The following is a 14663-nucleotide window of genomic DNA, read 5'->3' as shown; positions in this document are numbered from 1 at the left end:
AGGCTAGGTGAGATGACTGAATTTTGGAATCTAAAAGGAACAATATTTGTTCAAAATCAATAATATCCATACATATGCAAAAAAACAAAGTAGAGACAGTATTTAAATACGTGTGTATTGTGTAACTTATGAATATAATTATATAAGCATGTAATGTGAAATCATAGATCCATGCACCGACAATGCTATCAAAGATCAAGAGCAAAAAGATATAAATTAAAGAATGTAAATTAACTGGTCAGATTTACCTATATACATGTGATGCATGCAAAGGCTATATTGGTATTCGCATGAAGCACACCAGCAGGGAGCAGAGCAGAGTGCAGGTGCAGCTTATTTTTTAGACTGAAATTAATTTGGAACATATTAAGGGGAGGCCATAGCGGCAACAAACACGACGTCTTATAAAATTTTAATCAAAATTTATATAATGAAAAAAAAAGGATAAAATGGGCACCAAGTTTACGATGCCACACCATTTTCTATATATAAATGTGAACTTTTGTTGAAATTATCTCAAATCATTCAATGGATTAAGCATCTCTTATACGTTGGGTAACAGAGTAAAATTTATAAATTCATTCTTATTATTACTAGAAAATAAAGGGTTTTTTTTTTTAGCCGTATATACAACATATATTTATCGGTTAAATATAAATGAATACATAAATCACTTTAGTCCGCTAATTCAAAGTAGGGCAGAGAGTTTTTAACGCACTCATGGCCTTAACTTTTCTATACGTGCATATTGTAGTTAATTATAAAATGGAATACTCAGAGTAGGACAAAAGATTTTTATTCAAACTTGTTAGTTAGCATGGACATTAAATCACGTGGGAGATAAATTTGAATATCCTGTTAATTATAATAAGAAGAATGAATATAACTTCTTCTTGTCTATTAATTATATTTCTTTATTTTAGTAAATTCATGACAAAAGGAGAAAATTGTAGAGCTTGGAAAACAAGATTGGAGTAGAGCGAGTGGCCAAAATAGTAACCAAGTCATGAAACATAGATTTGAGACTTTTGAAAATACGTATGTTGAAGTCTTAAGGGCAGAGTGGTCAGCTTGTAGCTAGGAGCTCATTTAAAAGAGATTTTGCTTTGCGTAGAAATTAAGTGACAAAAAGGTTGCCCTGTTTGAGAGTTTGTAATTGAAACGCATATGAATTTGAAAATACGGGTATATTGGAAGCAAAGCAAGTGACACTTCAAGAGTAGTCCATATTTCTTGAGATGAAGAGAGGCCAACAACTAATGGTAAGATTTCATTTGACAAGGAAGAAATGAAAAGGCTCATGAGAAGCTGGTGTTGCCTGGTCCAAGAAAAAGACAGGCCAGATTTGGGGTTGGAACATTTTTTTATACGAATCGTATGTAAGGGGTATGGGTTAAAAACATCAACCAAACTAAGAAGATTTTGTCATTTAAGGTAAGGAAGCAATTGTAGTAACCCTCTCACACTCCATTGACAAGTTTCCTTTAATTGTATTTATATAAATGAATGTACATGATAAAGATGCTAACAGATAAAGATGGCAGGAATTCATACAAATTGATAGATATGGTCAATACTATCCTCATTTATACATTTACTCTCTCTCTATCACACGTTTGAATCAAAACTTTCCTTAATTAAAAGGATACCTAAGAGAAAAGGGACAAAATTAACAAGAACTAAATCACTAGCTAGTGAAAGGACAGATAGCCTTCAAAATGTTGCAGTTATGAAGACTATTTACATTTTACGGCAAATCAGTCCATAAACAATCACCAAAGCCATGATAAGGGAATGATCTGTATGGGGCTCTACCAACAAAGTTAGAACATCATCTCCCAGCTGTACCCCTGCAGATGATTGCTTTGGTTTTGCCTGCACAAATCAAAACCAACCTTTAATTTCATTGCCCATAACATTAATCTATCAATTTATCATTTTATTGCAACACTTGGAAGAAAAGAATCCTATATGAAAACAAAGAAAGATACTGACCTCTGCAATTATATCTCCATTAATATTTACTACTCTAAACGCTGCTTTGCCAGTCATTCTAACTATCCAGTACTTATCATAGCCCACAGTAACTTTACAAGCTAAGTCTCCCATAAGCATTCTGTAGTATTTCTTAACTTGAAACCATAGCTTCTCTTCTTTTATATTAGAACTACTGCATCTATATCCATTCCAACCTCTGAAAGCTACTAACTTCTGCAAAATAATTAAAAACAACAGAACTCAATTAAAATTTAGTTAAAGTCATCAGATTTTCCGAGTTCAAAAACCAGTAAGAATTGAAATCCTAATTATAATACCTTTCCACGAATGGTTGAAAGTACTTTGCCTCTGAGATCCATGAGATGAACTTCATGGCTACCTTTCTTGTCATAGTTTTCAACACGATAAACAATATCACCATTTGTATTGAAGACAGTGCAACCATTTGTATGACACACAAGAGATTTCATCCATATTGTAAATATTTCTCTTTCTGATGTTATGTGGGGAGAACAAGTGGGTACTTGAGGATACACTTTAGCCATTGAGAGCCTGAGCTGAGATGGAAGAAAATTTTTGGGAAATTTGGAATATTGGTGCTAAAGCCTGGGGTGATAGCTCATTTATATAATTTGATATTTGGTTGGAGACTATAAGGTATATATTATTAAAATTTGATAGTGTGCTTGTGCATGACCATCGTGGAGTCGCACTTACTAACTTAAACAAAGATAGGAAGTAGGAAGTGTTTTATTATTCTAGTCTAGTTATCTATTTGGCCTTCTCTTCCTCCTTGCTTTGTTTGAGTATTAATCATCACTGTTCTGTACACATGGATAAGCACTGCTGCTGTTATAAAATTCAAAAATGCTACTAATAAAACAAATTTCACAATTTATTAAGGTAGCAAATTACTCTCACCATATATAATAGTCACTAACATTATTTTTGTTATATACCAATCACAATTTAAGTCCCATAAAAAAAATATAAATAAAAAACCACAACTGATAAATATATAATTTATGGTGTCCTTATATTTATTTATTGTATTTAATTTTTTTGGCCTCCCAGCAAAATGATAACTAAGACAAAGTGTTTCGGAATGATCGATCTGAGGTGGCATAAAGTGACTGGTTGCTAGATGAGTCAACCATGGAAATTAAGTAGTTCGTCTGCTGTGATTACAACACGTTTTGGACGTGTCTCTTTGGTATAGGACCTATAGGAAGATTTACTATTTTAGTTTATTTTACAAAGAGCAGGACCTTTTACATTTTTCCAGAAAAAAAAAAAAAAAAAAAAAAGCAATATATTAAAAGCATAAATAATAAACGTAAATAAATCATATAAGCCCTATCACCCAAAAAAAAAAATATATATATATATATATATATATATTATATTCCCTAATAATGATATTTTTGCTTACGTTTTTTGATTAAAAGGCCTTTGCAATGGTGAAGGACACAGAAGAAATGCATAAGCCATATGAAGCTTTTTTTTTTTTTTTTTTTTTTTTGGAGAAACATAAGCCATATGTAGCTAATATATAAAATTAATACAGATGGTTGATGTCATGCAGAAAAAGGGCATACATTGCTCGTGTGCTCATCTATGATTGCTTTGAACATGGGCGGGGGGTCCTCTAGGTTTTTAATTCCTTCCCCTTCTCCCGAAAATTTTAGACTAGGAGTAATTTCTGCTTAATGGTCCCATTTGATATAAATAATAATAATAATAATAATAATAATACTTTCTCAAAAAAAAAAAAATAATAATAATAAATTATAGGGTAAACTACATATTTGGTTCTTAACTTTTATATTGAATATCAATTTAGTTTCTAACATTTTAAATGTGTCAATTTGGTCTCTAACTTTTTAATACTGTGTCAAAATAGTCTCTGTCATTAAGTAATGAATGAAAAATTTTAACGTAGCTAACAGTAAAAATACAAAATTATTTTCACGCCACCTAAAATGTCATGTATACTACCACATAGCGTAAAAAATAAAAAATAAAAAACTTAAAGTTCAATTAAAAATACAAATCGAATTTGGTTAGATTTATTTCAATCAACCACTATAGTTCTTTCCGATTTCCAAATTAAAGAAAAAAAAAAACAAAAAAAAACAAACAAAAGACAAAAAACAAAGGGATTTCTAGGGAGGAAAAAACTACACCCGAACTATTTTGCTTTAGATTCGCATCTCACTTGAACCCTTTCTCACATATCTCACAAAAAGTAAGTCCTCAGCAAGTAGTTCCATCATCCATGACGTTGAGTTCAACTATTTTTGAGAAATTAATTCTGAAGTTTGAACTCTTTGTCTAATGGCTCTTGCTTAAACAAAACTACATATTTGATGAGTTTCAAAGGACTGTTGGGTTGGGTATAAATTTGGTTGCAAGAGAGGAGGGCGGCCGTTGACGATGATTTGATAGATGGCGAAGATGATCCAGGAGGAGACTATGTGCATCTAAGTCTGAGTGCTAGACCTGGGTAGAAAATTTTCATTTTGATGATCTGTGTATGGAAATTATATATTTTTTGTTAAAAGCATTGAATATGTGTATAGAAATTTGTATTTTTTATTTTTTCAATCCTTCTTTATTCTCTTCCTGGTTGGTTTAGTTTCTTTTTTGTTTTTATATATATTTTTTTAATCTTTGTACACATGGCATCCTAAGTTGTATAAAAATTATATTTTATTTTAGTCGTTAGCCATGTCATCATTTTTCATCCATCACTTAATAACAAGAACTATTTTGACAAAGTACCAAAAAATTAGGGACCAAATAGACACATTTAAAAAGTTAGGGACCAAATTGACATTCAACCCAAAGGTTAAGGACCAAACATGTATTTTACCCTAAATTATATAAATTTATCTAACATTTATTTAAATTATTTATGGAGTAATTATTAGATACCTTCAAAGTACAATGATGTGGTACTTTTTTCTTTAATTAAATTTATAGTGAGATTGCCAAAGGCCTTGTATCTGAATTGGCATCTCCTTATGCACAAAGTACTTAGGGTCTAGGGGGGAAAGAGTTCGAGTTACGGGGTTTACAGCATGTTGTAATTATTTCTCAAAAAAAAAAAAAAAAAAAAAATCATAGTGAAATCTACCATAAATGTGAGATTGTGTGCGTGCCAAGGATTTCTATACCAAGCAAAATTTTTGGCACCAATCGTGAAGATTTTATTGGTGTTTCAAGTGAAAGTTGCTGCCTCAACTACATCAATCAAGCTATTGCTATGGTGTTAGTCACGAATTCAATATTCATGCAATAAAAAGATCTATGGTGGTAGAAGAGTTCAATCATAGTTGAAGTGGTATGTGGTCATGTAATAAGTCCTATATTGTAGGTAACATTTCTATGATCTATATATTTTTGTATTGTTGTACTTCCATTTTACTATAGTGGAGTCTTTTTTTTGAATGGTTATCGATAAACCTAAAGGGCTTTTCTCGTGGATTTTCCCTCTTCATAACCAAATTACTTGTGTCTTTTATATTTCACTGCTTACTCATTATGATATGGTTGTATGCATGTTTAACCGAATTGGTACTCAACAAGCATAATTGATTATCTAATTAAGTTGGCTTAAATTGAATTAAAATAAATCAGCCGGAGTCTAAATTTTCTATTAGATATTATGATTTTAAGGTTAAAATTTTGGGACATGCCCCACTTTGTCATCCATAAACAATAGAGAAGTTATTATTAAATTTATCTCATATTACATTATACATGTTAAGGCATATAAAAGTAATACTTATTATTTAATTTATCTAAAATTAGCTTATTTTTATATAATTTATGGTTTAAAAAAATATATTATTATGCTCTATTGTGTCATCTTTAATTTATATAATAAAAAGACTTGATTCAAAATGGTGAAAGAATGAGGGTTCTAATTAGGCCCTTTTAGATATACACTATTATCAGTTTCTTTAAGACTTTCTTCCATCTTTCTGTGTGTGTGTTAAAATACTTTAATATTCTCACCAAAAAAAAAAAAAAAAAGTGGATTAATCCCACATTGGAAAATGAGTGTGAGTTAACAGATTTAAAGCTTGTGTTGTGTATCTAAGAGTTAAACTATTTTTGGATATGCACCACTATCAGTTTCTTTAAGACATTTCTCCCTCTCTCCGTATGTATGTTAAAATATTTAGTATTTTCAAAAAAAAAAAAAAAAAAAAAAAAAAGCTCAGTAAGTCAAATCTTTATCATGACTTGATGGTAAAGCACAATTGTCAATGGGCAAATTATAGGTTTCAAATCATCTTGTATCTAAAAAAAAAAAAAGATTTTTAAAGAACATTAATTGTGATTATTATATTTCAAAGGATAATTACACATGACATACTGGAAGAAACTATTTATCTTGAATTAATAAAAATGACTTGATGAAATTTGTTTATATATATATATATATATATATATATAGGAGCTTAATTAGGAAGGAGTGTTTGGAAAGAGGTAGTTGCTAGGAGTGTGTGTTCTCCACTTAAAAGTTAAAAGTAACCCTGCAGTCCATATACTAGAGTAAGGTTCAACTTGATTCGTTGATCCAGAAGTATATGAACAAGTCAACTGACCTAGATCTCTTCATTGTGTTTAGGTTGAACTAATTAACAAAACAAAGCCAAGTTGCATTGTCATAAAATATTACATTCCTAAGACATTGGCTACTTTCTTGAAATTCAGGTTAATTTTTTTTTTTTCATTGAGACATGGGTTGGTCACTAACCAAAATAGTTTTTTTTTTTTTTTTTTTGATCAAGGCCAAAATAGAGTTATTAATGCAACCAAGCGTGCCCCTCTTATATTCTTTTGTACTAGTGAGACCAGCTGAATAGAGACAGGAAAGTCCATAAGAAATTGTTACATGCATATCCGACAATTTGGTGACGAATTTAACACATCTAATCTAATGCATCTCTTCTCTCTTCTCTTCAGTTTAAGATAAGTACAGATGACTGAGCTGATGATGATATGCATGGGGGAGTAAGTGAGGCAAACAATAAGAACGTTTTAACAGTGATTTTGTCAGCGCCAATAAATATTAATGGGTATCTATTTTCTAGTTAGCCCGCCAGCATGTGTGATGTGTATGAGATTCAGGACATTCATTGAAACCACATGTAAATAATATTTTCATTGACTCGAACCAAAGGAAGCTCATCCACAAAGAGGTTTTCTTTTTCTTTTTTCTCTCTCTCATTTTTTTTTTTTTTTTGAGAAAAAATGGAAATCATATAAAAATTTCCAAAGTTAATATTATGTTTTAGATTAGGTCCCAAATTTTTAATTTGGTTTACTAAAATTCCTAACTTAAAAAGTTGTTTCAATTTGAAGTATATCTCTATTTGCATTATTGTAGCTAGTAATTACAACAAAACAAAACAAAAATGATTGTAGCTAGTAATTAATAGAGTAGAGAAAAAAAAAAGTAAGTGTTGATAAAATTTTGTGTTTCAACTAAATAATCAATTTCACTCCAAATGAAGTGAAATCAGACTAGCTCGTATTGGTTTGTGTTAGAGATATATTAAACATAATAGTCCATATTATAGGCCCAAGCTTATCCTATTTTGTGTGCAAGAAAAATATTTCTTCTTGTATTAGAAGTCTAGGGTTTAGCCTACTATATATACTCATGTTATGATTTATTGTAACATAATCACTGTACTACACTCTTATACAATAAATATGTCGCCTTTTAGGGTTTGCTTCATGAACTTAGGCCATCAAGGGCTGAATTATGTAACCCTTGTGTTCTTATGTTCCTATTTTATACTTTTTCTTCTGCATCTACTCTAGCATATTCAATATGGTATACATCAATACTAATATTTAATAGTTTGTTCTGTCACAACTATCCATACAAGGAAAGGGAAATCTCATGTTTCTATTCCATTTTAAACTAAATGACTTGAAGAATTATTTTTTTTCCAAGATAGGTTATAGGTGGACTTAACAATAGTCACTTATTAATTCAATAAGGCTAGGAACAACACTTTTTGCAACCTTTTTATTATTTTTTATATTTTATCATTGTTAACATAATTTGTTGTGATTGGTACATAATTAATAAAAATGGTGTTAATGACGAATCTAAGTTAAAATGATATTGCTCAAATCATGACAAATCATATCAATATTTGTAAAGATGTTGTGTTCCGCATTGGAAGATGAACATATTGTGACTTATAGAAGTTGAGGATGACTAATTAAGCTAATATAGATTAATTGTTAAAAAGAAAGAAAGATGGTGCTGGTGTGATATCATGATAAATTACTATTTGGCCATAATGTTAAGCTAGTAAATGAAGAATTTTATTCTTCAACCTATATTTTAGCAGGTGCTCCACCTACTTCAAAAAATTAAAATTAAAATTAAAATCCTTATATAATAAGAAAGAAAAGAAGCTGATCTTGAAGAATTTCTATCATTTAGGAGAAGAGATTGAATTAAACACATTTGGTTAGCCTGAGTCTTTCTATTCAAAGCATTGCTGGGGTGGAGAAATTGTAGGAACATCATTGGGGTGGCTGATTTAGGGGTTGCTTTTCAACAGGAGCAATGGTAAGTTGTCATATCATCATCGATTGAGGTGATTGATTTTAAGACACCAGTGACTGGGGAGAGAGAATGTGTGTGTGTGACAAGGGAAGAAATTTGATTTTAGAAAGAAAAAGGGGAAATGTTAATGGACATTGTTAGGTGTTCTTAAGAATGATTTATTGTATTATTCATCTAATAAAAAATTAATATAAATTGATGAAATAACTAAAAATAATACTAAAATGACAAGTGAAACTCAAAAAGTTGGTTTTATTGACTCTACACCCTATAAAATTGTTTAAAAAATCTGACAAAAAGTTGACTTTACTGACATAAAGTTGTTTCTTAATGGGCATCATACGATGCCCGTTAACACTACCTAAGAAAGAGATAGAGAAAAGGGGGAGATGGGCTATTGAATTTTTTTGAGAGTATAATGGTATTTTATTATTTAGTGATAACAATAATACAGTAAGCATGTTTTAAATTTATTGGGTAACTAAGAGTTTTGTAACTTAAGGTGTGTTTGTTTGGAAGTGAAATAGGGTGGATGGAAAACTTTGAAAAGAAATAGGAAAAAAAAAACTTTTTTAAAGCATGTTTGATTGGGTGGGGAGGAAGGAAAATAAATGGTAGGACTCAAGTGTTTTCTCCTCGGACCCACCAAAAAGTTCTCTCCAAAAACTGAGTTAATTTCTAAAAAATGTTACTTCAGCCATGCTTTTACACTTCTGCCCCTCTTTTAAACAGCAACCAACTATGCCATAGTGCTCCCATCACGCATCCTTTTTTTTTTTTTTTTCTCCCTTTCCACTACTTTCCAGTATTCCACGACTCTCTCTAGTCAAATCTTCCTTTTTTTATTTTTCCTTTTTGTCTTTTTCTCTCTTTATAATGTGTTCAACTTTTTTTTTTCTTCCTTTTTTTTCTTACACTCACACACATATAATATAATATAATATAATAACAAGTAAAAATAATATAATATAATATGTATGATGTGTAAATTTTTTAAAATATTATTTTAATTAATAATAAGTAATATTTTTATTATTTAATGAGTATAATATAAATTATTTCTTACATATTATGTAATAAGGGTATAAGAGTGGATTTACATAAACTACATTTTCTATCATTCCACTTTTCTCCTCAACCAAACAAAAGAGTTTTCCATTCTTCCATTTTTTTTCATCCCTCCAACCAAATATACATGAGGGAAAATTAAATATTTTCTATCCTCTCACTTTCTATCCTCTCACTATTTTCTATTCTCTCACTTTTCCGTCTCCCTAACCAAATGAACCCTTAACGGCTGCCTCCTAATTATTTTTAATGAAGTAGATATTCAAGGTTCAAATCCTCATTTTTCCTACTATCAAATTATTTTAAAAATAATTAATCAATTCATGGGTGGTCTTATCAAATGGTGGTGTTAACACAAAGAGTATTCTCTATAAGACACTTTCTCTTTCTTATATAAAAAAAGAGATTCTATTAATTTATTTCATAAAAGTAACTACCTTAAGGGTGTGTATGATATCCTTAAATTTAAGGAGGTTGTTTATGTTGTATATATAGGTATATACAAGAATAAGTTGTAATAATGATATAAGGTTGGAGAGTATTCATTTGTAAAATGAATAAAATGAAATTTCGAGATGTGGATTTTCTTTGTGAAAATTCAAGTTTCAGGATGTTCGATCAGTCAAAACTTTTGCTCGATCGATCGAATTGATCAAGAAAATTGATCTATAGCTTCTACCTGACTTGATTGATGCTCGTTCATGTTCGATTGATCAAAAAGAGCCTTTGTTTGATGTTCGATTCTTTTCAGTCGAACGAGACTTGTGAAAAACTGAATTTCTGCAGAATTTTCTGATAACTATTTTGAACGTTTGAAAATGTTTCAATCCTTGCGAACGATTTTATGAGGCATCATAACTCTCTATACCTTTTGAAGGGTTATAAACCTATGGGTATAAATAGAGGTTAATGTTCACTTGTAGACAAGAAATCCTTTAGGTATTCCCCAAAAATAGTAAATTAAAAGAAACACAAAAAATCCTGTGAGTATTTTCCAAAATTGCTATTTGTAGAACCCAACAAATTTGGTTGTATCTTATAGATAAGTTTGTAAAAACCCTTTAGCAACTTGCATATGGGGGCAAATATTGTCTAAAGATAACATTCAATTGTGCCTCCAAGTCAATCACTAATTTCTATTTACTTGATATATTCATTTTGTTCTTTCATTATTACTTTTTGATTTGGTGAAATCTCCAACAATTTAAATCAAAAAAAGGAAAATATAGTACAATTCAATTCATTAATCTCAAGGGAAGTCAAAATAATACCTCCCTAAAATTTTATAAGATTGCTAAACTACGTACACACATCATTATAGTAACACAAGGCTGGCGTTGGTCTGTCAACAAATGTAACAATCAGTAAGCAATATATATACAGTTTATTGCCTTCAAAAAAATGTTTAATCAAACATTAAGCAATAATTAGACAGAAGATGAATCGCTCTATATTTGAATAATTGAGTAGCACAATAATATAAAACTCCCGATTTCTTATATTAATTATGCGAATCAGATAAGAAAGATCTTAAAAAAAAAATATTAAGCAACCATCAAGACACTAATTTTTCATAAAGAAAAATGAGAATTGAATCATGTGTTTCATTATATATAGTTTAGAATGGCATAAGGTCATTGGCTACTTACATATTTACGGCAAGGGTATTATAACTGTCATATCATTGTCTTATATCCATGATGACCTTCAAATTTAATCTCATATAGGCCTCCATAAGGCGAGGAGTACTGGGGGAGTTAATTTTTGCATTAGGCTCAGGCTCAGGCTCAGGCAAATCAGAATATGGCAGCAGGGCTTATAGCTATAGCTCACACCGTGGTCTGGTTCTAGGGGTTAATTAATCAGCTAATTCATCCTAATTGACTAACAACTATATCAGAACAGATACGGAAAATAATTGATGATCAGGTTGATAAGGGTTGAAGCTTAAGATTTTTCTCCAACCCTCGCACATTAAATTGAGAACATGGTTGCCAATCCCTAGTATATATATATTTAGCTGTAATTAGTTCGATAATATTCTATATAAAGCGTGGCTGTCACGTACATAAACTTGGGTCTAAAACTTAGGTCATGCATCAAACGAACGTCTTACGCTGCGACTTAGAGCTATTCATGAACAACCAAGTAGCTAGGATTGATACAAGCGAGGTATAACTCAATCCAAATTGTCACTATTCTTTTGCAATGACATTCTATCTACCATCATTTTTAGTTTTGGAATGATAATAGAGAGTACAAATGTACAATTTATAATTGTAGGTATTACAGAAAATGTGACTGCTAAATACTTAAGCCCCTTTTTTGGGAGCTTTTATATAAACTAATCTACATATCTCAGGAAAAAATTCAAAAATTGATAATACCCTTCTACGTTCTTCTCAGCTTTGCATCACCTTTTCAAAAACAACCCAATATTGACTACAAAAATTTCATTAATTACATGTATCAAGAAAACCAACCCAATATTGGAAGCACGAAGATAGTTTGTAAGACGTTCACTAGTTGATCCTATGAGGATCTTAATAGAGTTGAAGCTTGATGCTAAATTATAACTGAATCCACATGAGAGAAAGTCCTAATTATAATTCATATTTAGGCTCCTCAAACACTAGAAAGTATCTCGTGTCTGCTCTATGAAGTGGGCTTGTCACAAGAATGTTGATCACATGCCTATGAGGATCATGTGCCTGTGAGAGACCTGCTAAAACTAGATAATTTTCTTTTAGACACACCCAAATAGGGTTTTTCTACGGCCCCTTACTTTTTCTCAACAAGACAAAAATTTGTATATATCTGGAAAGAGAAAAATCAAAGCCAAGTCAAAGAGGCCCTAAGCTTGCATGCTGCAGACGACCTCTAGTCAATGATGGAGATTATTCACATTCTACGACGAATTAATCCGTACACTACCACGAAAGCCATGATAAGTGAATGATCCATATGAGGCACCACCTCCAAAGCCAACACATCCTCTCCCAGCACTACTCCAGAAGATGAATACTTTCGCTTTGCCTGCCCAAAACCAAAATTAACAAAATATAAAGTGAATCCCCGGCAAGTATGGGTTTTTTAGCTCTCTGTGTGCTTGTAATTGCAGTTTCTCGGTGTATTAGCATGATGGTTATTAATTGTTTTAAAATATAAAAATTCATTTTATACACCAACACATGAACAGAGAAATAACTTAGCAAATAAATCAAATACTCACCTCGGCAACAACATCTCCATTGACGTCTACTATTCTAAATGCTGCTTTGTTAGCAAATCTAACTATCCAATATTTATCATACCCCACAGTAATTCGACAAGCTACATCTCTCATGAGCATTCTGCAATACTTTTTGACTTGAAACCACGGCTTCTCCTTGTTTATGCTAGAACCGCTCCATCTATAACCATTCCAACATCCAAAAGCTAGTAATTTCTGCAAAATTTGTCAAAATTTGAAAAGCACTATTAAGTATACTAGCTTAAAAAATAATAATAATAAAAATAAAAATAAAAATAAAAACAACCGTACCTAGCTAGTGCACAAAGTTCTAACTATTAGAATCAACAACAAAAACTCCCACTTAATATAAAGTCCAATAAATTTTTAAAAAACACAAAAATAAAAGCAAAACCAAACCAATCCAAAAGAAGCAGAAGCTAAAACTTAATTACTCAAGGAGTTGGCTAGCTATAGGGGCATACAGTCTCAACACTCAATTCAAATCTTACCAACCTAGCACAAAAACAAACTAAATAAAAATCATTATACTCATTATTTAAGTTAATTCTATATGCTTACCAATCATCAAAAAAAGAAAGAAGTTGATTATGCTTACCTTTTGATGTATAGTAAAGAGGATTTTCCCCCGTAGATCCATGAGATGAACTTCGTTGCTACACTTGTTGTCATAGTTATCAACGCGATAAACAATCTCACCCTTGGAATTAAAGACAGTGCAACCATATGCATGGTATAAAAGCGATTTCATCCATATAGTAAATGTTTCTCCTTCTGAAGTCATGTAGGGAGAACCAGTGAGAATATGAGGATAGATCCTAGCCATTAATAGGAACATATTTGTTTTTTGGGATTTAATTTTGAGATGAGATCATGTCTGAACTCTGGAAGAGATAATTTTAGTTTCCAGATATTTGCTAGCTGACTTCCAAACTAATAAAATACAGTAACGTCAGAGTCATGGAGGCAAGTCTAATAATAAGTCATTAAAACCATCTGGATTTTTTTTTTTTTTTTTCTCCCTTTATGTGATTGGTTCATTTGCACCTTGACCTAGCTATATAGGTACCTCATTACTGTGTGTGGAGGAGCACTTTGATCTTGATTTAGTTAAGCCCTCCAGCAAAACTATAGTATGTCTCTCGGTAACCATGAGGTGGCACAAGTGATGCAAAGAAGTGGGTCAACTCTACAAGAGTTTCTATATAGTTTACTAAATGCATGCATGTGTTAGGCATGTTTCTTTGGACAATGTGTAATTTATTCTCCGGACAGCAGCCTCTAGAAATTTTTTATTTTTTATTTTTTTTTAATGGTCTTCACTGCTAATATTAGGGATACCATTTTTTTTTTTTTTTTTTACAATTTAATAAAGTTATGATCAGTAGAGCGATACTTGACTCACCACTAATTTTACTTTCATGCAAAATTACAAAATGTTATTTCAAATCCTCAACAATATTGATTTTTTTTTTTGTGTCGCTAGACTTTATTATTTACGTAATCAGTATTTATCTCAAAACAACTTATTTTAAAATAATAATAACAATATATTATGTGATTTTTTGTGTGTGGAAAATTTAAAATATTGATGATGTCATACAGAATAGAGGCAGCAGGCATGAGTTGTTTGTCTATATGCTCATAGTCAGGGTGGAGCTACATGTATGAAAATTTTTTTTAAAATTTTAATACTATATATAAATATTTAATATTTTAATTATTAGCCTACAAAAA

The 14663-nt window shown here is 30.9% G+C and overlaps 2 protein-coding genes across 2 annotated transcripts; both read right to left on the bottom strand.

Moving 5' to 3' along the window:
- Positions 1 to 1507: 1507 nt before the first annotated feature.
- Positions 1508 to 2604, bottom strand: LOC126708962 (protein LURP-one-related 4-like). Its single transcript, XM_050408997.1, has 3 exons — positions 2316 to 2604; positions 1996 to 2211; positions 1508 to 1875 (listed from the first exon to the last, which is right to left on the bottom strand). Exons 1-3 carry the CDS (start codon positions 2541 to 2543, stop codon positions 1741 to 1743), a joined length of 579 nt encoding a protein of 192 aa, XP_050264954.1. The 5' UTR covers positions 2544 to 2604; the 3' UTR covers positions 1508 to 1740.
- A 9660-nt stretch (positions 2605 to 12264) lies between these two features.
- On the bottom strand, positions 12265 to 13797 carry LOC126709319 (protein LURP-one-related 4). The gene is made up of 3 exons (XM_050409518.1): positions 13525 to 13797; positions 12906 to 13121; positions 12265 to 12709 (listed from the first exon to the last, which is right to left on the bottom strand). The coding sequence occupies exons 1-3, from the start codon at positions 13762 to 13764 to the stop codon at positions 12575 to 12577; spliced, it is 591 nt and encodes a 196-aa protein (XP_050265475.1). The 5' UTR covers positions 13765 to 13797; the 3' UTR covers positions 12265 to 12574.
- Between the last annotated feature and the right edge of the window lie 866 nt (positions 13798 to 14663).

Source organism: Quercus robur, chromosome 12, assembly GCF_932294415.1.
Source record: "Quercus robur chromosome 12, dhQueRobu3.1, whole genome shotgun sequence".
Taxonomy (NCBI): domain Eukaryota; kingdom Viridiplantae; phylum Streptophyta; class Magnoliopsida; order Fagales; family Fagaceae; genus Quercus; species Quercus robur.
Note: the sequence above shows the minus strand (reverse complement) of the source record. Positions and strands in the feature narration are given on the sequence as shown.

Bases quoted from the DNA above. Each gene is read 5' to 3' on its own strand.
- LOC126708962 (XM_050408997.1), bottom strand. From the start codon at position 2,543: ATGGCTAAAGTGTATCCTCAAGTACCCACTTGTTCTCCCCACATAACA. The intron at 2,212-2,315 runs GTATTATAATTA...ATTATTTTGCAG, and splicing joins TTTCAACCATTCGTGGAAAG to AAGTTAGTAGCTTTCAGAGG. The intron at 1,876-1,995 runs GTCAGTATCTTT...TGATTTGTGCAG, and splicing joins ATGGAGATATAATTGCAGAG to GCAAAACCAAAGCAATCATC.
- LOC126709319 (XM_050409518.1), bottom strand. From the start codon at position 13,764: ATGTTCCTATTAATGGCTAGGATCTATCCTCATATTCTCACTGGTTCT. The intron at 13,122-13,524 runs GTAAGCATAATC...CAAATTTTGCAG, and splicing joins TCTTTACTATACATCAAAAG to AAATTACTAGCTTTTGGATG. The intron at 12,710-12,905 runs GTGAGTATTTGA...GGTTTTGGGCAG, and splicing joins ATGGAGATGTTGTTGCCGAG to GCAAAGCGAAAGTATTCATC.